Here is a 21,996-nt window from a genome sequence, read left to right as displayed (position 1 = left end):
TGTCAAATTTCCAATTTGGTGTGGAATACTTCCATTGAGGCAATTGTGTGATAAGTTGAGAACAATTAGTGCATTTAAGTTTCCAATGTGCATTGGAATCTCTCCTTCAAGTTTGTTGCTTGACAAATCAATTGTAGCTAAGATGGTCAAAACCTTTTCTAGTCGAATCTCATAACCCTTCATCATTAAAGTGATTGAAATGTCATATGACCACAACTGAGAGGTTTGTATTTCCAAATAGCTTGCTTCTTGTTGACTTTCATGTATGACATTGACCATACTTTTAAAGCCATTGAAAAAATATTTTGGGAGGGTTCCTGTAAAACTATTACAAGAGATATCAAAGACCTGCAATTTGGGAAACCAAATTGTAGAATTGGATGAGGTTATGGGTCCATACAGTCTATTAGATCTCAATACTAAAACCTGTAACTTTGGAAGATTTCCAAGCCACTTTGGAAATGTATCTTGTAACTTGTTGTTCCCCAAATCAAGAGCTTCTAGTTGAATGCAATTGACCAAAGATCTTGGAATAGGTCCTCGGAGTTGATTACCATTCAAAGCTATGGTTGTTAAGCTGTTGCCGCCCTTTGAAAACATGGTGGGAAAAATCCAATTGAAGTCATTCATTCCCAAGTCTAACACAGAAAGTGCGTAATGTTCCCCCAAGCATTGTGGGATTGTGCCATTTAGGTTGTTATTTTTTAAGATCAAAGACTCAAGCGCACTCAAGTTGCAGATGGCTATACCTAAAGGTCCTTGGAGTTGGTTGGACTGAAGATTAAGAACTATAAGATCTTCCATGTTCAAAAAAATTTCTGTAGCTATCTCACCACTGAAATTGTTGAATGCAAAGTTGAGGACTGTTGCATTAAGAAGGTTTGAAATTGAATGAGGGATCAGACCATCTAGTTGATTGTTAGATAAATCAACAGAGGTTAATAATGATTTGCTTGAAATCTCAGGAAGTTTCCCTGTAAATCTATTTCTGCTGAGATCCAAAAAGAGTAAAGAGGGCATGCTAAAAATACAGGGAGGTATAGTGCCACTAAAATTGTTTGATGCAAAGTTGAGTTGGCTTGCATCAAGAAGGTTTGAAATTGAATGAGGGATCAAACCATCTAGTTGATTATTAGATAAATCAACAATTTCTAATGATGAATTACTAGAAATCTCAGGAAGTTTCCCTGTAAATCTATTTTCGCTGAGATACAAAAAGAGTAAAGAGGGAATGCTAAAAATAAAGGGAGGTATATTGCCACTGAAATTGTTGGATGCCAAGTTGAGGTCTGTTGTATGAAAAAGGTTTGGAATTGAATGAGGGATCAAACCATCTAGTTGATTATTATTCAAACCAACTATTTGTAATGACGATTTGCATGAAATCTCAGGAAGATTCCCTGTAAACTGATTCTGGGTGAGGTTCAAAAAGAGTAAAGAAGGAATGCAAAAAACCCAGGGAGGTATAGTGCCATTTAGTGTGTTTTCATACAAGTATAACACTTGGAGCTTTTGGAGTCGGCTGGCAACAGACGGGAGAGGGCCAATTAGTGAATTTCTACCTAATTCTAAATATGTAAGTTGGGTAAGGTTTACAACTGAAGATGGGAAACTGCCATGGAAATTGTTTGAATCAAGTTCTAAAATGTCGAGATTTTGGAGGTTAGAAAAGATATCTGGAATTTCTCCCTCAAAATGGTTGAATGAAATGTGTAAAACAGTTAGTTGGTTCAAATTTGAGATTGTTGGTGGGAGACTACCACTGAATTCATTACCCTCAAACTCCATTACTTTCAAATTGGTTAGGTTGCCAATTGTTTCTGGAAGAAAACCGGAAAAACTACTCTCTCTAAGCATAAAATACTTCAAAGACTTGAGATTGCCAATTGAATTTGGTAGCTTTCCAGAAATATTCGTCCAACTAAGATCTAACACTTGTAATGTTTGATTGCAATTCCAACGACTGAGCTTTGATAATGAACCAACTAGCTCCATGTTTTGCTGTAGAATAAGTGATTCTAATTTCGGCAGTTGGAAAATGTTATCAGGAATTGAGTCAACTATATTGTTATTTGAAAGATCTAAATATCGTAATTGAGCAGATATATTCCTTGGTATGGTAAATGGGAGACCAATACCAGCCATAGAGAATACCTCAAGCCTGGTGAGATTGTGAAGAAACAATAAACCCGAACTATTGCTGCTTTCATCAAAATTATAAGAAAGATCGAGAGAAACTAACTTGGACAGCTTTGAGATTTCAGATGGGATGGTTCCGGATAAGAAAGTGGTTGAAAGGTTGAGGTGAGTCAAGGCAGTCAAACTACCGATCACATGTGGAAGAGAGTCAAAAGAGAAATCATTATAGGCAAGATTGAGGGTTTGAAGGTGATGAAGTTGGAAAAGGGTGGTGTTAGCTTCGATGGATCCTTGAAGATTGCTGCAGCTAAGGTCCAAGGCAATAACATGGCCGGTGGAGGTATCACAGGTAACACCCTCCCATTTGCAACAATCTGACCCCTCATCCCAATATAGCTCCTTTATTGGTTGGCCAGCAATGATTACCCCCTCAGGTGTCTCAGGGTACTCCTCACATATTTTTGACGCAGATTCACTAATGTCAAAATGGTTTTTGAAATGCAGTAGCAGAGAGGCATCAGCAGGAGAACAGAGATGATCCTTCAAAGAAGAAGAAGAAGAAGAAGAGACATATAGAGTAAACAAGAATATGATGAAGAAGTAGAGCAAATGCATTTCTTTCATGTTTTTTTTTTTTTTTTTTTTTTAATTTGATTTTGTTTGGTTTGCAAGAATTGAATTGTTATGTGTATTTATTTATAGTGGAATAAATGTATGTGTATCAACATAACGGACTGGAAATTTCCTCCTTATTTAAATCATCAGTCAACCAGCAGTAATCAGACTTTAGTCGTAAAGGTTTCTGTTGCCAACTATTTTCATTTTCAAAAAATTTAAATTAATTTTATGCAATGTATAATGATCATTTATATTTACTGTATAAAAATATTATAGTTTATAAAGACTTTATATGTAGTTATGTAGTAGTTCAATGCTATAATTAGTTTCTATTTTACTATTTGCATGTTTAGATTTTTACTAATTAGGCCTAGAATATGAATTAATCATAATTATTATGACTTGATTTCTATTGCTTACTCCGATCCACAAGGTGGGGCATGGGAAATGTACTATACAATGTAACTTCACTATTTAGCAAAGCTTCTGCCGCGTGAGAGAGAACCTCTATATTATAGAATTATTATTTTTTTTTTGAAAGATAATTGCATATATATTAGTACAAATTACATCTTTTTTCTAATTTGAGAAAAAGACTTCTTACAAACATTCTCATCCCCAATTTTAATTATATTTCCAATTCAAATGAGTACATTTTGATAATTAATTTCTCATTCATTTATTATCAAATTTAATATATCAATTTCTTAGTCACACTTAGAAGAACTCGAATCCATTTGACTCAACTCAAATAAAAAATAGACCCCATATATATTTGTACCACAAAAACAACTCAAATTGCTAATTTTACTAAAATTTTCAACATAACATAACTTCACTGTACTGTTCAGCAAAGCTTCTATCCTATATTCCTATAGCGTATCTACTCATTAGCTGCATGTGTATCAAACATTTTCGAAATATGATGCCATTTCAAATTAACAATAACAATAGAATTAATTCCATAAATTATTGGAGTATTTTCACTTTTGATACCTAGCCTCAAAATTGATCAAAAGTAAGTACACGATTACATGGCGTTTGGTTAGAAGAAGAAAATTAGGGAGAAAAAAAATTGTAATTCCATTGAAAAAAAATAAGATAGGAATGAATTCAAATTATATTATTTGGCAGGTAGGAATAGCATTGATGGGAATTGAAAGGAAAGAAGTATGGCCATCTTTTGAATTTTTGTGGTCTCATTCTCGTAAATAAATGAGGTTCTACCAAAAATTATAATCGTGCTTAATTAATTAGTAGAGAGAAGTTAAAAATTGAATTGCAACTTTAGTAATTAATCAAAGAAATTTAGGGAAAAGTTTTAAAATTAATGGAGGAATGGATAAAAAGAGGCATGAAGGAGTGTGGCTTAGTTTCAGAATTTTTGAGTTAATACCCAATATAGTCTTCGACTATAGTGGTTTTATTCTCATGAAGGAAAGAATTGGGGGTAAAGCTTAGTGTTGTGAAATTACCAAATTGTCCATGATTTTAACACTAGTTAGTGATAAATCTGACCGTAGGGCTACATTGGCTACAATTGAAACATTTGAGGGACCAATTTTGCAAAATTGACAATGAGGGACTACATTGCATATCTAAAAACAATTGAAGGACCAAAAGTGCGATTTTCTCAAAAACTATTTTAGAAAAACTGTAAGTAAATATTTATTTATTTAGGATTGAAGTTAATTAGGGGATGAGGCCATGTATTGTCGGGCATTATGCGCGGATGGTTAATAGTCTTTGCATGCATTGACTTGGTTGATTTCTAATGCGTACTCTACGGGCATGGAGAAATGTCTGGATTTCCATGCTAATTAGACCTCTGACAATTAGACATATGCATTTTTTTTTAATTTGTTGTATTGCGTAGTCCACACGGCAATACATATACGTACGCCAATGCATGACTTAATTGGTTGGTTTCTATTGCTTACTCCCATCCATACGCCATGGAAAATGCATGTATTACACGCCGGTGCACTGTACTGTGCATGAAAATGACTTTGGGTATAATCTTTGCATTTCTCAACCCCACATAAATTATATAAATATCATTGCTTACTCTATGGGTTGGGACATGGAAAATGTATAACATAATTGTACTGTATGTTCAGCGAAGCTGACCTCTATCATAATTATTCCATCTCAATCTATCTATCACTTTAATTGTATTATTGCTTGCTTACTCCCTGGGCTCGGGCATGGAAAATGTATAACCTAACTTCATTGTTCAATGAAGTATTCGTTTCTATCATAATTATTCTTTATTTATATCATGATTTCTATTATATTGCTTACTCCACGTACGCGTCGGGGCATGGGAAATGGATGGATTTGATAAACGGGCATAAATACCTTGTAATGTACTGTGTATAAAAATGACTTGTGCTATATATATAATCTTTGAATTTCTCAACCCCACAAAAATTATTGCTTACTCCATGGATTGGGACATCGAATTATTGGACAACTCTAAGTGTGATAAGTAATTGATACTTATTCATATAAAACAGTTTTCAAGTAGGTTAATTTGTGTATAAAATTTCATACAAACTGCACTAGTCACTCGTGTACACTTAGCTAAGTCTCAGATGATCAGATAAACTGAAAGCCTTACATGCATCTTCCATGGTCCCTGGGATTTATGTGGGGAAAAGGATCGGATCGGAGTAGGATTAAAATAAGAATATTTACTTTAATAAGATTGAATATTTCACCTAGATGGATGCAGTCATCCTGTTTGCAATGCAGAGCAAAAACAAGAAAAAGTTGATAGATTGTGCCTTTGTGTAACATTTTTGCATTTAAAAGAATTCAATAGTTTATAAAAATAATGTATGACATTACAAAATGCACTTAGTTAGAATTGAAAAGTTTGTTTTATTATGTATTAATAACTTGTAAGAAAAAAGAGTAATGTTAGATACATGATATCTTGAGACTTTAATCTGAAATACACATGCTCTCTTCTCTAATTTTATCATATTGCCACTACTTTAACCGCTCTAATTTCACTTTACCTACCCCACCCTGCAATAAAAAGTGAGTTAATTCCAGCGGAGGTTCATTTCTTTGGCGACAATTTCAAATTTAGTCTCAAACTATCGTTTTTGTCATTTAACACTCCAAATTATCATATTTCCGGTGAAACTCTATTTTAGGCAAGTGTATCTTTGTCTCTTCAATTTTTTTTTTAATTATTTTTCCAGTGACTTAATTCGTGCAGAGCTCTCTTGTCTTAATTTAGTGGCAATTCTAAATTTAGACAAATAAAATTTGATCCAAATTTTAAAAGGATGATTTTTTTAAGATTCCCTATTGCATACTATTTTCATACTCCCAATCTCGCTAAAATATTTTTTTTAAAAAAATGTTTATAATAACTTTAGAGAAGTTGGAGGATTTATCGTGGTAGGCTTGTAAATTAAGGACCAAAGCTGGTAGGATATCAAACTCAGAGGACTATCAAAAGTTGGAGGACTTATTGTAGTAAACTTGTAATTTTACGATTAAATTAAAGTTGGTAATGCCTCAAATTCGAAGGACATTTAGGGAATTTACTCTAATTAAAACTACAAATTAAACATATTACATTTGTTGGTCCCGGTAGGGTTATAACGAGAGTCTAGGGAGGGGGGGGGGGGTTAATAGACTCTTCTCGATTTTTGCAGAATAGCAACCTCTCGAGGTTGTAACGCAGCGGATAAATTAACTTGATTTTAGTTGCTTTGCACAGTTTGAAATTATAAGATAACTTTCGGATTGGACGAATGATAATGCAATGCTGAAAAGTAAAGCACGAAAGTAAAGAGATAGGGAGACGAGAGTTTTTATAGTGATTCGGCCAACTTTACCTACTCCAATCTTCTTCCACAACTTGTGGAAGGATTGCACTATCACTCGTTAGTACAAATACACGAAAGCTTCCTTGATCACTAAGCCGGACAGCTTCCTGTAGGTTTTTCAACTCTGCGAGTTTACTCCGCCTCTATCAACGTCTTCTTCAGAGTTGAGGTTGGTAGAAAGTATTTTCTGATTTCTCCAACACCGTGAAGTCTTGACTGAATGAGGGATGATTGCTTCGTACAAGATGCAAGACTTCTTCAAGGTGGAAGATGAGGATCGATGAATTTCTTTAAGAAATCTTCACGCCTTGAAACTGGTTCGCAAAAGCTTGGTAAGAAAGTGAGCTTATACAAGAACTTTTGCTTAGAGAGTAATGATCGAGTGAAAAGAACCAGCACCTTCTCAGTTGATGAAGGTGGGTATTTATAGGTGTGGAAAATTTCATCCGTTGGAGGGAGATGAAATTTCAAACCTATTATCCAGTGGGTAAGGATCGGGGAGCTTGGCGCAATAAATGCTCCATTAATGCGGTTTGTACCATGTAGCCGTTGTAGACATGAACAACCTTGGGGTTTTTGTCTTTTAGCTTCTGAAGTATAGTACAGCTTCATTTAATGCTCATAGGTATATGTGTCTCACACTTTAAGGTCCTTTTGTCCCCATGATGGTTAATCAACACAGACAGTTGAGACATTCTTCTCGTTATGGGAGAGAATGAGTGTCTTGATAAATCTTCATAAAGGTTACTGTCTTGTCGAGATGGTTGATAACCTGAGGTGATCTTTTGTTGTTGAAGCCTTTGATCTCGTGCTCTTTGTCTCTTTTCTCTTTGGCAAACCTAACTAAAGAACATAACTCATTTTTCGTGTATTTGTCTAACTTAACACGAATTACAAGATGAGTTATGGCATCTTTCGTCTATAACGAAAGCAGCGATGGAAATAACGAAAGTTAGGGGTCTACATTCTAAGTTACATTGGTATCATCAAAATCCTAATACAAGTGTTCCTAACAATTTCCCCCTTTTTGATGATGTCAAAACCTATACTCTTCTCATAAGGCTGGTAAATGTCCCATAAAGGATTCTTTATTTCAAAACAGCCATTAATGGAACTTACAAAAAGTTTAAGGAGAGCATAATGTAAAATATTTTACATTTCTAACAGTTTTGCCTTCTGCATCTTGGACTCCTTGTATTCACGAATGTCTCTTTCTCTTTGCTCCTTGAGCATTTTGTCGCAGTCAATATCTTCATTGATATGTTCTTTGAAAACCTTGATTGGATTAATTTTGACTAGATCTTCATATTTTCCTTTGATGTTGAGGCTTATGTAGTTGTTGTAAGCCTCGAGAATGTTTTCTCCTTCTACAATGCCTAATTTCCACCACGAAATGAGCTCGAAGGATTGCATCCCTTCTGTGTAACTTTTTCCAGATTCGGCATGAACTTTAAAAGCTGCATTGTAGATGACTCCAGGTTCAGATTTCTTGGTCACTTTCATGACATCTTTGATCAGCTCCTTTACTCGTTCTCTTTCCTGAAGTTCGTGTTCTCTTTGAAGTGCTTCCTTTTCATGCTTGTCCCATAGCTCTCTGTTGGTTCTCTTGATCCTTTCGTTTTGAGAGCTTATGTGGTATTGCCTGGTATGGTTATCTCTTGTCTTCATCCAAACAGGAACATTGCATCCTTCAAACCGTTTTCCGCTTCCTTCTTCATAAGGCTTAAAATCAACAAAGTTTCCCACACCATCCATTGTTACAGTTTTATCTCTCATAAGCTTTTGTCTGAGGTTCTTCCTCTCTCTCCTAGAAAGTCCACTGAATATGTATTTAGATTCAGAACCGAGAGATTGGCGAGGCTTGATAGAGTGATGTCGGGATTGCGACGGTTAATGATCACGAGACGAGTGATGTCTTGATTGTGAAGGTTGGTGATCACGAGACTTGGAAGCTGGAAGTGGAGGCAGAGACTTTATGCTTCTTCTATCAGAGTCTCTTTGTGCATCCCTATGATGATCATCATCCTTATCATCAGGATTCCTCTTTTCCCCCTTTTTGGCATCATCAGCACACGTAGTAGGAGCTGGGGGAGACAGATTGCTAATAGCAATCAAGATGTCTTGCACATATCCTAGGATTTGGAGCGAGTATTGGCCCATCTGATATGAGTTATCATGTGCAGTTTCAATCTTTGTGCATGCTAAATCAACTCTCTCTTTGAGACTGAAATGAGAGTGCTTTAGTTCATGCTGTTGACGTGCCACCTTGTTCACAGCAGTCTGAAGCTCATGAAGTTCTTTCGCCAGCTGAGCTTTGTAAGATCTTTTCGGTTGAGCTGACGATTGTGGTTGAGGTTGAGCTTGGGGTGGAGGACGAGATTGATCTTGAGCGGCCATAAGTTGGTCAACCTTCTTGGATAAATCTTCCAAGGTTTGGGAATCCTTGTTGCGAAGAGTCAGATATTCTTGGTGAATAAGTTCGGCTGTATGAACTGTGCCCATCATCATTTGCATGACGCGTCGTGGAGACATTGATGGAGAATCGGCTTCAATGTTGGTTGGTGAGGTATCCATTGGGTCGTCTTGATGTGGTGCATCCTTTTTGCCACCATTGGTTGAGCTGATAAGGATAGGTGAGGCATCCAGTTTGCCCTCACGTATTGTTGCATCTTCTCTCTTGATAGGTGTTTCGTCCATGGGGTTAACATGGGGGACAATAGCACAAGATAAGTCTTCAAGAGGTGCATTTGAGATTTCTTCAGGCCTAAGTGATGCTTCCCTTTTGTCATCACTTTGGGTTGATGAATTTTGAGATGAAGATCTTTCGGGTAATGGTTCGTTATAGTCCGAGCCGACTAATAGAGGATATTCACTGTTATAGTTCGGGTCATCCCCATTGTGGTTATCATCATCATTGCCCGAGTCATCATCATCATCAGCATCTTCAACGCCATGATCTTCATCATCAGCATCTTCATCTTCGTCTTCTTCCTTTTCTTCTTCCTCATTTTCATAAGATTTTTCGTTCTCATCGGAGACATTTTCTTCATCAATTTCTCTGCCATTTTCGTCCTTTGATCCACTAACATCGCAATTTGGATCATTTTGGTGCGATTTCTCTAAGTCAGTCTTGATTTTGGATAGGAGCATTGCATATCGAAGTTCCTTCATTTGTTCAACGAAGGCTGGATCCAAAGGAGGTTTGTTAAGCTCTAAACAAATGGGTGCTTTGTCCTTCCCGAGAGTGCGATTGGTCACTTTGTAGGAGTACACTCGTCTAATCGTTTCAAGACGCAGTGCTTCATATACATCTTTCGTGTCGATCCACTCTAAGGCAAATTTTTCTTCATCCTTCATGGCTTCAGATGTTTCAAGAAGAGTTTCTAATGGAGGTGTGCACCATTTTTGCCATTACATGACCCTATTGAAATCATTCTCCATAGATTCTCGAAGCAGTTGATCTCTTGTTGGAGGGATTAGTGCAGCTTTTGGTACTGTCACAACTGCTTTCGGGTCACCAGCTTTTTCAGCGATCACTCTTTCGTCCTCAACTACCGATGCAGGTTCTTGTGTCAGAGTATTCGGTACCTGCGCTGCAAAGGTAGGTTCTTGTGGAAGGGAACTTAAGGTGGGAAGAACATCAGCAACATTCGGGTTGGCAATCACTTCTCTCGTCTCTTCTAGCAAGCCAGGTTCTTGTGGGGGACTTAAGTGATTGACCTCCGTTTCCATAACAGCAGGTTCTTGTGTCGAACATGGAGATAGTCGCTCTGCTGAGATGGGTTCTTGTGGGTGGAGGGTTTTTGGAGAACTTTTATCTGAGGAAGTTCTATCCTTCCTTTTCTTAGAGGCTTTCGTCTTGTCCGCCGTCTTAGACGAGGCTTCTTTCGCCTTGTCTTCCCCCTGGGAAGATGCTTCTTTCGCCTTGACTTCCCCCTGGGAAGATGCTTCTTTCACCATATCTTCCCCCTGGGAAGTTGTTTCTTTCGCCTTATCTTTCCCTTGGGAAGATGTGTCTTTCGCCTTATCCAACTTTGACGTGGAAGAGGGAACAGATTTTGCTTTTACAGGAGAGCGAAATCGTCCTGTTGATTTTTGTCCGAGATTGGAGAGAATGAGATTATTATCATCATCAGAAGAATCATCCACAATGACTGGATCTGTTGATGGGACAGGCGGTGTATGAGTTGTCCTTTTGTCTGGAATCTCTATGGGTGTAGAGATTGATACTTCTTTCGTCTTGACATTGGACGAGCTCTTTTCTTTCTTCCTTCGTTTGGGCTTTGGTTGGTCTTCTTCTGAATCTTTCGCCTTTTTAGACTTGCGTTTAGATTTGACCAATTCCAAAGGTATTTCCAATTCTAAAGCTTTCTGCTTGTCATAACCCGTGGGCTTATACTTCATGCCTTCTGGCCAGGTCTTTTTCCTGCTCTGAGATGGACATTCTTCGTGGTAAGGAGATGACTTACCAAAAATCCGAACCCCATCTTCTTTGAAATGTCTCCAGGGGATGTTCTACCAAATGTGATGACATGGAGAAGATTGTTGAAGATGACTTTTGACCAATCTACCTTGTGTTCATTGAGAAATGCGTGCAGCATTTTTAACTTGTCCTTTGTCACGTCGTCTGTGCCCGACGTCTTGTGCTCGACGATCTTGTTAAAAATATCCATTGTAAACTCGTAGTCCAAGCGGAACCATTTCTTCTTTAAGGGCCACGTGATTACACTAGGAGCCTGCTTGTTTTTTATAAAACGGTAGAAGTCATTTTGATCATAATGGTAGAAGGCGAAGTTCGGCTTGTATGACTCATCTCGCTGAGGAAATTCAAAGGCTGCTCGAATATCCTCCGATGTGATTGTCACATCAGTTTGGTTGACCCTCGAAGATATGGTGAGTCCATCCGCAGATACACTTGCATTCAAATAAAACTGAGCAACATCTGTGGGAAACCAAAATTGTATAGAGATGAATTGCAAACCTGTACAAACCAGTTTCTTGTAGAAGGGCGATCACGTTGTCACCAAAGCTTCGATCGATGACATACTCTAAGAAACCATGTGCATCCCACATACTACCACCAGCGATGAAGTCAGCTCGTGGCTTAATGAAGTTGATGTCGTCTGTTGGAAAGGTGGGTATCTCCATTGTCGATGGTGCTTCAGTTTCGACGTTAGAGGGTGTGGTTTTGGATTTCTTAGCCATTTGAGAGAATTTTGGTGAGTGGATGGATTTTAGAGTGAGAATGGAGGAAAAAGATGAAGGATGGTAGAAGGCGGGGTTATCTAGGGTTGACGAGGGTCTAGGGTATAGGGGAACCGAGTGACCCATGTGAATTGTGGATGGTTTGAATTTTCAAATTCAATCGGTTCCAATTCCACTAAAAGGGTAACTGATCTGGGGATAAAGATCTGATAAGATCAATTGCAGATCAATTTTGATCATTCTTCATTAAGGAGGAGAGAGAAAACCACTTGAGTGCCTTTACGTGCATTAAATGCGGGTCAGATCAACTGACAGAGATCATGGGGTAGTGAACCGGTTTTCTCGGCCACACGATGTCCACTGAGAATATGTATTAATGGTTCAGATGATCTAGATAAGATGTATCTTCTTGAGCACGCTTCACATCCGAAACATAACATACTTTACTTCTCATGAAGAAACGAGTTCAAGAAACAAATAAAGTTTCGTGAACTTAAACAGAACATACAACGAAAGTGCATGACATAGCCCGAGAGATGATTATTACACGAAACATAGATATTAGACACTTGACTACATCTCTCATGATCCAGGCTATTCGAGCTTTTACTCCCTGTCTTCCTTCTTCTTTCGAGCATTCTCAGCATGTTCCTTCTTGATGATCTTGAGAGCGAACATTTCATCCACGATCTTTTCGTGATCAATTCCCATAGCATCTCTGGAGAGTCCTCTCTTTTCCATAGCTTCCATTTCAGCCTTGACTCTTGCTTGAGCTGCAGCGTACATTGCTGTGTATTTCTCCTCAGTTTTGAGTTGAGGTGCTAGTTCCACAAGAGTGTAAAAACGAGAGGGGCTCGAGACTTTGGCGAATCCTTCACCGGAGGATGATCCTTCTTTTGGAGAATTGTTGAGTACATGAGATGGAGTGATCTCAAAACGAACTTTCTTTGTCAGATCCTTGGTTGGAAAGCACATTTTCTTCCCTTTGTCCATAACGATAGGTAGAACTCCGAACTTGATGGATTATGAGAGGAGTGACTCTATTTTGCACGAGAGATCCCTTCTTATAGGAGATGGAGTCATCAAATGGTGTAGCCATGAATGACCAGTCACTGAGATAATTTTCATGCTTCATCGAGAGTAGAGGGAATATAATCATTTCCAAGAGAGTACGGCTTGGTCAGAGATATTCGTTTAGGAATGAGATTTGTGAATGCAAACAAAACGAATAAAGTTTCGTTCAGCACTTATGTAGATTCGGGTAAGGACCATTAAAACTGAAATAATATTATGCTTAGAAAGGAAGGTGGATACAAGATATGAAATATATAATAAGTAGATCAATTTCTCTTCCTTCGTTCTTTATCATGCTCACTTGGCTCAGCTTTTGGCTTCCTAAGTTCTCCCCACATTTTCTTGTACCACTTCACAGTTCTCAGAAAATTAGAGTCTGAGGACGAAGGAGGTCCATCTTCGTTCGAGTTTGGCTCAGACTTGGGTTGTTCCTTCAGATAATCAAAGTAGTCTTTATCAATGTACTTATTGGGCAGAGCAGTAGGGATTTCCTCTTTTGGAGGGTCTTCTACTGGGGGAGTTTCTTCAGGTTCTTCAACAATGTAGGCAGCCATTTCATCGTAAAAAGGAGATGATTCGTTGTCAGAAGAGACTTCTAAAGGAGCTTGAAGACTGTTTCCAGGGTAGAGATCTCCTTACTCTTCCCTGATTTTTCTAGCAATTTCTTTTTGCTTTTGAGAATCTCCTCTGGTGAAGGGCTTTTTAGGATACATATTGGAAATTGAGATGGTAGAACAGATAAGGATAGGTCCTCTTTTTATAGCCACGATGAGCAGAGGTGTTGATGCGAAACTGCATGCAGCATTCAATGCTGTAATTAATAGCCATAAATTTCTTCAACTGACCATTGATTTTGTAGAGGACTTTGACCAGATATTTTCAGGGAAATGATAATTCCAAGGTCAGAGATTAGATTCCAAAGCATACAGATATCAAACAGTTATCGTTTCGTGACAAAGAGATGGTAATCAATGTTTGTTCATTGATGAAACACTAGAAGAGTTAGCATCAATTTCTGTAGTTTTTGAACCAGATGAGAGCCTATGCATTCATTTTAAGAAATGGTGCATCTGTAATAATTCCATCTTTGACCAGAAAAGAGATATTCTGACATAATAGAAACAAGGTCAAGATGACAATCAGTAACGGCAATAAAGACAGAAGATTGCATTAAACGAGATCAGGAAGAGGTACCCAAGCCTTACAGATAAGAGTAAACAACATTTAAAGAAAACAATAAGGCATGTGAAGCTCCAGACGAGTCGACTCATCAGTCACATCTGGCAAGTTTGTCGTTTTAGCGTATTCGTCCAGTTCCTCTAAAGAGAGGGTGGGCATAGTCGAGTTGATTTGTGACTGAGAGTGAACTAGAGTATAATCTTCATAAGATTTCTCACAATTTTGTGGAGCTTCATGAAGGGGATACCAACAAAAGGTGGGTGGATGGGATGAGTACTTATTTGCACTTTTCAAAACCATTATCCTTTTGTTTGCCAAACGTTTGGCTTGTTCCAGATAAAAAGCTTTCTTGGCCTGAGATTCGTTGACAGTGTTGTCCAGAATCTCTTTTTCTTTCAGGGTTACGAGGTTGGCATGGAGTATGTTACGTTGACCCTATCACCATCTTCCTCTAGTTTTATGATTGTGGCATTTGTGAGTTTGCTTGCTTCCAGAAGATGGTGATCACGCCGGATAGCTCGTTTCTCGGCTTCGTCCATCTTTCCTTTGCCCTTATCCATACCTGCAAATGTTACTCACTAAAATACTAGATGTGTGAGTAAAGTTTGTTGAAGAGGGTTCTGATTTATAGGTGCAAAGGTTGCGTGCAGATGTGTTCAAAAGATTTTAGATGACGATCCTAGGTTTCGTGTTAGAGACGCTTTCAGAAGATTCAAGACATAGGATATCAATAATAAATTTAGATAATAGAAACATGAAATTTATTTATGATAATCATAACCACAGCTTATCAAGGTGACCTAAGATGATTCGTTAGGTCTTTTTCTTCTTGCTGCTAGCTGTGGACTTGAGAGGAGAGGGCAATTTCGGAGGAGTGCTTGATGGTGAGTAGTCGAATCTGTCACTCCTTTCTAGCACACTATCCACCTTGGCATATCCTATGGTGTTGCCAACAGAGTGAAATGATTCATGTAATTCGTGTTCAGTTGGATCACGAAGGAGACTTTGCAGATATTGTGAGCTTGCTAGAAATTTGTTTAGGACGCTCTCGTCTTCTAGAGGATCATGGAAGATTTCAGTTTCTTCTTGTTCCTTATCTGTGATTGTCGTTTTTGCTTCATTTTCTGTGCTCATACCTGCAACCACGAATTACTCGAACATAATTAATTAGAATAAAAGGTTAGAGTGAGTTCATTGTACCATCCATTGTCCGTTTATATAGCTCAAGATCATATGCTATTGCGTGACATATTGGATAAGTTGCTGCCTTTTTTGCTTCCCGAGATATGCTTTATGGAATCTTTTCAGGAATCTCTGGTCTTTAGACTTATTAATACGCCAACGAGTTATGTCAGCTCAATCATTCCAATTTCATGTCGAAGTGTAGCAAATCTATTCTCACATAGTGGTTTCGTGAGGATATTTGCCAATTGATCATCCGTATTAACATATACAAGAGATATGTTCTTCTTTTCAACATGGTCACGAATAAAGTGATATTTGATATCAATATGTTTTGTGCGAGAGTTCAAAACAGGATTGTGCGTGATTGCAATCGCACTTGTATTGTCACACTTAATTTGCACTTCTCATGCTGTTACTCCATAATCTTTCAACTGGTGGATCATCCACAATATTTGTGCACAGCAGCTGCCAGCTACAATGTATTCGGCTTCAGCAGTGCTAGTTGCAATGGAGTTTTGCTTTTTGCTGAACCAAGATACAAGTCTTCCCCCTAGGAACTGGTAGGTTCCTGAGGTACTCTTTTGGTCAATTCTACAACCAGCAAAATCAGCATCTGAATAGCCAGTAAGATCAAAAGAATTTCCTTTCGGATACCAAAGTCCTACACTTTGGGTTCCCTTTAGGTATCTTAAGATCTTCTTAGCAGCACTTAGATGACTCTCTTTCGGTTTGGATTGAAATCGTGCACATACACCAACTGCAAAAGAGATATCGAGCCTGCTGGCTGTAAGGTAGAGAAGTGACCCGATGATCCCACGAAAGTTCTTTTGATCAACATCTTTTCCTTCATTATCAACATCCATTCTCAGGAATGTGCTCATAGGGATTTTAACAGAGGACTTTCCATCAATTCCAAATTTGCGAATTAAGTCCTTTGTATACTTAGCTTGATTGATGAATATCCCTTCTGGACATTGCTTAACTTGCAAGCCGAGAAAGTAGTTCAATTCTCCCATCATGCTCATCTCGAATTTGCCTTGCATAAGGTTGGAGAATTTTTCACATAAATCTGGATTTGTACTTCCAAATATGATATCATCAACATAGATTTGAACTAGTAGGATATGATCATCGTTTTTGATACGAAAGAGCGTTTTATCAACAGCTCCTTTCGTGAAACCACAGTTGATAAGAAAATATGAGAGTGTATCATACCAAGCTCGTGGAGCTTGTTTTAATCCATATAGGGCCTTTTTGAGATGATAGACTTTTTCTTGTCCACAATCAATAACAAAACCTGGTGGTTGCTCGACATATACTTCTTCTTCAAGAAGTCCATTTAAGAATGCACTTTTGACATCCATTTGATAGACTTTGAAGTCTTTGTATGATGCATATTCTAGAAACATTCGTATAGCTTCAAGTCTAGCTACGGGGGCGAATGTTTCATCAAAATCAATTCCTTCTTCTTGACAGTAGCCTTTAGCAACAAGACGAGCTTTGTTCCTAACAATTAGTCCATCTGCACTCATTTTGTTTCTAAAAACCCATTTGGTTCCAATGACGTTTTGATGTGTTGGTCTCGAAACAAGTTCACACACATTATTTCGTTCAAATTGATGAATCTCTTCTTGCATGGCTATCACCCAGTCAGGATCACTCAGAGCTTCCTCTATGGATTTTGGTTCTATTTGAGATAGGAAACATGCCATCATATTCTCATGAATGTTAGCCTGAGTTCTTACACCTTCTTGGATATTTCCTATGACTTGATCAGGAGGGTGGTCTCTTAACCATCCGAGATCGGGTTCAAACGAACCTTGCTGATTCTGTACATCCATTTCAGGAATATAAGGTAGCTCAACATAGATCATAGGTTTAGATGGTGTCTGGGTATCAGGAATATTTTGTTGCATGCCATCACCTTCTTGAGCAAAAACTTCGGGTTCAGAAGGCTTCAACTGATATCTCGTGTAGGAGGATAGAATATCTTCATCGTCTAAAATTTCTTCTTCATTTTTTCTTGAGAGCTTTGATCCGGATTGATAGATGACTTAATGCCAATAGGACTTTTCTCAGATTGCTCATCGAACTTGATCAAGGATCGATTTTGTGTGTAGCATGCTGTGTTTACAGCTTCGGCCCAAAACCGCTTTGGTAAACCCGATTGTGCAATCATTGTTCGTGCAGCTTCTTTCAAAGCTTTGTTCCTTCTTTCGGCTACTCCGTTTTGTTGAGGAGTTCGTGCTGTCGATAATTGATGAAAAATGCCGTTTTGTCCACAGAAATCTTTGATAACTTTGTTAACGAATTCAGTTCCTTGATCGGATCTTATTCTGATAATCTTGACTTCCTTTTCTGTTTGAAGCTGTCTCAAGAGGTTTGGTAGAACAATCTCTGTTTCATTCTTTTTCTTCAAGAAGAGTACCCAGGTATATCTCGTGTGATCATCTACTACAAAGAGAGTATAATTTCTTCCACTTAGGCTTGCTGGATCAACTGGTCCGAAGAGATCCATATGTAGAAGATTTAAAGGTCGAGAATCTGCATCCGAGTTTTTGGATTTGAAGGATGATTTGATTTGTTTCCCTTTTTTACACGCTTCACATATTTTGTGTTTCACATAAGTTGCTTTTGGTAAGCCTTTCACGAGATCTCTTTTGGCAAGCTTGTTGATTGTCTTTAGATTTAGATGACTCAATTTGTTGTGCCATTCTTGACTTAAGTCTGCATTATTCTTAGCAACAAGACAAACGTTAGTGTTAGAAGAATTCCAAGTTACTATGTACATGTTTTTCTTCCGATGGCCTGTTAAGGCAGTTTCACCGTCTCTCGTGCTGATTACATTGCATTTGTCTTTTGAGAATTCAACTTTGTAGCCTTTGTCACAAAATTGACTTGTGCTTAGAAGATTGAATTTTAGCCCTTCAACGTATGATACATCTTGAATGGTTATTCCCTTTTTGATGATGTCTCCTGTTCCACGAGTTTTGCCACTAGTTTCACCTCCAAAGATGACTTTAGGTCCGTCAACTTCTTTGAAATTGCTCAACATTGTTTTGTCACCAGTCATATGTCTTGAGCATCCACTATCAACATACCATATGACTTGTTTATCCTACAAGAAAGATTATACATTTTTAGGTACCCCTTGAGTTACGGGTCCTTGAGGGTTAGATGTCAACTTTGGGATCCACATGAACCTAGAGTTTCCTTGACTCATCCTCGGTCCTCTATATCCATTAGATGTACGATAATCATAACTGATCTTGGCAAAGGTTTTAGCATTATATCTCTCTCGAAAATATTCAGCAGGAGGATTGTGATAATGCTTGAAATAATTAGTTTGTTTAAGCAGATGAATTTTCTCAAATTCTCCTCTTGAAAGAGGTTCTGGGTAATCATACCAATCTTCCTCTGATGGCCCAGTCCATCCATTTCCATAACCAGATCTTTTGAAGGATCTTTCGTTTTGTCTGATTTGTCCATTTCTCGGGATTCCTTGAGTAGGATTCTTTCGTGTAGATTTTGGACGATATTGCCTCTGATTAACATTCGACATTTTCCTAGATTGAATATCCTTATAAGGCTGACCCTTTTTGTGGTGTAGATTTTGTCCATTGCCTATTTGGTCCATTCCTTTTGACATATTTATGTCTAGGATTGCCTTTGAAGGATTTTTCAATTTCAGGTTCCACAATTCGTTGTACAACCTTTCCTTTTGGTTGGCTTGTTGATTGTGGCATAGCGATACTGTTATCTTTCGTCATAGGCTCAGACATCTGGGTAGGGCCTTGAACAAATGCTGATTGAAAACTCTCCCGAGAGTAAGCATTAGTGGATTTGTTCAAGCCGGTTTGTGAAGAGGAGCTGGGGTCAAAACCAATTCCCGTTCTTTCCCCGGGCAATCTTGATCCGTTCACCATTCGGTCCATTAGATTTGACGAATTATTGAATGAATTCAAGGTTTCACGTAATTGTTGCTCTCTCTTTTCTCTTTCTGTACACTGCTCTTTCAGAGCGAGAACATTTTCCTCAAGTTACTTCTTAGCGATGGCTAGCTTTATGTTCTCAATTCGAACTTGCCTTAGCGCATTGTAGCTAATCATAAGCCGAGAGTTCTCCTCTTTCAATTTAGAGTATGTGTTTTTGATTATCTTGAACTCCCTCATCATTTCGGTAACTGATTCATTGGAAGTTTGACTTCTCATAGAACTAGACTCTGCTGAATAACAAGAGAATGATTGTGAATTTACCTCATCATCATCGGCTATAAGGCATAGCTCATCTGACTCTTGGCTGAACAGACACAGCAGCCCTTTTTCTTCTTCAGAACTGTCATCATCTGAACTTGAACTTGAGGAACTGCTTTCGGCTTCAATATTGTCAGATGTTTCGTTTACTACCATAGCTTTCCTTCTTCTTTCGTTTATGGAGTTTGATGATTCTGGCTTGTCATTTCTCTTGTAGTTTTCTCCAGCTTCTTTGGATGGGCTTTTGGTAGTATTGTTGTCTTGGTGCTTACTGACAATTGGATGAGGACAATTCGCCTTGAAATGCCCTAGCTTTCGACAGTTGTATCATAGCAATTGCGAGTCTGATTTCTCTTGCTTTAAGGTTTGAGGTGAAATCTCGTGTTGCCTTCGGTGTCCCGAGCGATGAGAATCTTGGAAGTTGTTCTTCCTCATAAACCTCTTCATTTTCCTAACAAATAGAGCATATTGTCCATTAGAAAGAAATTCACAAGAGTTAGATTTTGACCTGTTTGATGTTGATGCCTGCTGGTTGGCCACAAGAGCTACATTTCTTGTTTCGGGTTCATCAGCATCCTTTGGTTCATGCTCAAACTCGTAGGCCTTAAGATCACTAAAGATCTTGGTTGTGTTTGTGGTCTTCATGTCTCGGTGATCTCTCATTGCTGTGACCTTCATCTCCCAAGACTTCGGTAGGCCACGAAGGATCTTCAGGTTCTTTTCCTTTTCGGATAATTCCTTCCTGAGATCAGACAGATCACTCATGAGCCTGGCGAACCTTAGTTCCATGTCTGTGACAGCTTCATTCGGCAACATCTTGAAATCCTCGAACTTCTTCATGGCCACTGTCAGTTTGTTGTCCTTCTCCTGTTCGTCTCATTCACCCAGGTTCATCAGAACATTCCAGATTTCCATAGAATTTTTGCATTTCCGGACTCTGGGGAACAAGGAGTCGTCGAGAGAGTTGTAGAGAATGTTTCGTGCTACATTATCCAGGTTTGCTCTTGTTCTTTCCTCCGAGGTAAGTTGACACTTCGGCTTTGGTATCATCTGATCAGCACCTGCTCCTTGTGCTGCTGCTTGTGTATTCGCCATCATGATGGTGATTGGTCCTGTGGTTATTACATCCCACATTTCGTCATGTATTGCTAAAAGAAGAGCCTACATCCTGATCTTCCAGTCATCAAACTTGGAGAGGTTAAAAGCAAGCTTCTTCGTATGGTTAGCATGATCCTTTTCCATTTTAACAAAAAGAATGTGCAAAGCTGAAAATATGCAAATTTTTCAGAAAACTTTTGATAAGGGATCTACCAGGCAGTAAACGCAAAGCCTTTACCGATCAAGATATTGGCTCTGATACCACTTGTTGGTCCCGGTAGGGTTATAACGAGAGTCTAGAGGGGGGGGGGTGAATAGACTCTTCTCAATTTTTGCAGAATAGCAACCTCTCGAGGTTGAACGCAGCGGATAAATTAACTTGATTTTAGTTGCTTTGCACAGTTTGAAATTATAAGATAACTTTCGGATTGGACGAATGATCATTCAATGCTGAAAAGTAAAGCACGAAAGTAAAGAGATAAGGAGACGAGAGTTTTTATAGTGGTTCGGCCAACTTTGCCTACTCCACTCTTCTTCCACAACTTATGGAAGGATATGGATTGCACTATCACTCGTTAGTACAAATACACGAAAGCTTCCTTGATCACTAAGCCAGACAGCTTCCTGTAGGTTTTTCAACTCTGCGAGTTTACTCCGCCTCTATCAACGTCTTCTTCAGAGTTGAGGTTGGTAGAAAATATTTTCTGATTTCTCCAACACGGTGAAGTCTTGACTGAATGAGGGATGATTGCTTCGTACAAGATGCAAGACTTCTTCAAGATGGAAGATGCGGATCGATGAATTTCTTTAAGAAATCTTCACGCCTTGAAATTAGTTTGCAAAATCTTGGTAAGAAAGTGAGCTTATACAAGAACTTTTGCTTTGAGAGTAATGATCGAGTGAAAAGAACCAGCACCTTCTCAGTTGATGAAGGTGGGTATTTATAGGTGTGGAAAATTTCATCCGTTGGAGGGAGATGAAATTTCAAACCTATTGTCCAGTGGGTAAGGACCGGGGAGCTTGGCGCAATAAATGCTCCATTAATGCGTGTAACACCCCAAAATTTTAAAACTTTTAAAGCTTATGTAATAAAGGTAGAATCGCATTAAATCCCCAAACACAATACAAAGAGTACGGGGTGCTATGCCACACCTGAGCTGGAGAACTCAGGTGCACAGGCTAACTAGCTAATATTCTTAATAGAGAGAATGCATAACATGGCACGCAGGCCAGAAAGGAAACTATCTACTTCTATGCTCCGAGGTTCTAGCGCGCTCCCGTGCTTACTCTTCTGTGCCTGAAAGCCAAATATATCTGTTCAGCGAGAGATACTGGTAACCCACTCCAACGTGTTGAAATACAATACATATAGATATATACATAGATATACGAAA

At 38.5% G+C, this 21,996-nt stretch overlaps 2 protein-coding genes across 2 annotated transcripts; both read right to left on the bottom strand.

Moving 5' to 3' along the window:
* Positions 1 to 185: 185 nt before the first annotated feature.
* LOC109177130 (probable LRR receptor-like serine/threonine-protein kinase At4g36180) lies at positions 186 to 2,762 on the bottom strand. Its single transcript, XM_019326430.1, has 3 exons — positions 1,682 to 2,762; positions 427 to 1,462; positions 186 to 317 (listed from the first exon to the last, which is right to left on the bottom strand). The coding sequence occupies exons 1-3, from the start codon at positions 2,752 to 2,754 to the stop codon at positions 186 to 188; spliced, it is 2,241 nt and encodes a 746-aa protein (XP_019181975.1). The 5' UTR covers positions 2,755 to 2,762.
* A 16,529-nt stretch (positions 2,763 to 19,291) lies between these two features.
* On the bottom strand, positions 19,292 to 20,638 carry LOC109177128. The gene is made up of 4 exons (XM_019326429.1): positions 20,492 to 20,638; positions 20,054 to 20,371; positions 19,893 to 19,955; positions 19,292 to 19,816 (listed from the first exon to the last, which is right to left on the bottom strand). Exons 1-4 carry the CDS (start codon positions 20,636 to 20,638, stop codon positions 19,292 to 19,294), a joined length of 1,053 nt encoding a protein of 350 aa, XP_019181974.1.
* Between the last annotated feature and the right edge of the window lie 1,358 nt (positions 20,639 to 21,996).

The sequence above is a fragment of the Ipomoea nil genome, unplaced genomic scaffold (genome assembly GCF_001879475.1).
Source record: "Ipomoea nil cultivar Tokyo-kokei standard unplaced genomic scaffold, Asagao_1.1 scaffold0800, whole genome shotgun sequence".
NCBI lineage: Eukaryota > Viridiplantae > Streptophyta > Magnoliopsida > Solanales > Convolvulaceae > Ipomoea > Ipomoea nil.
This window is presented reverse-complemented; position numbering and strand designations above follow the sequence as displayed.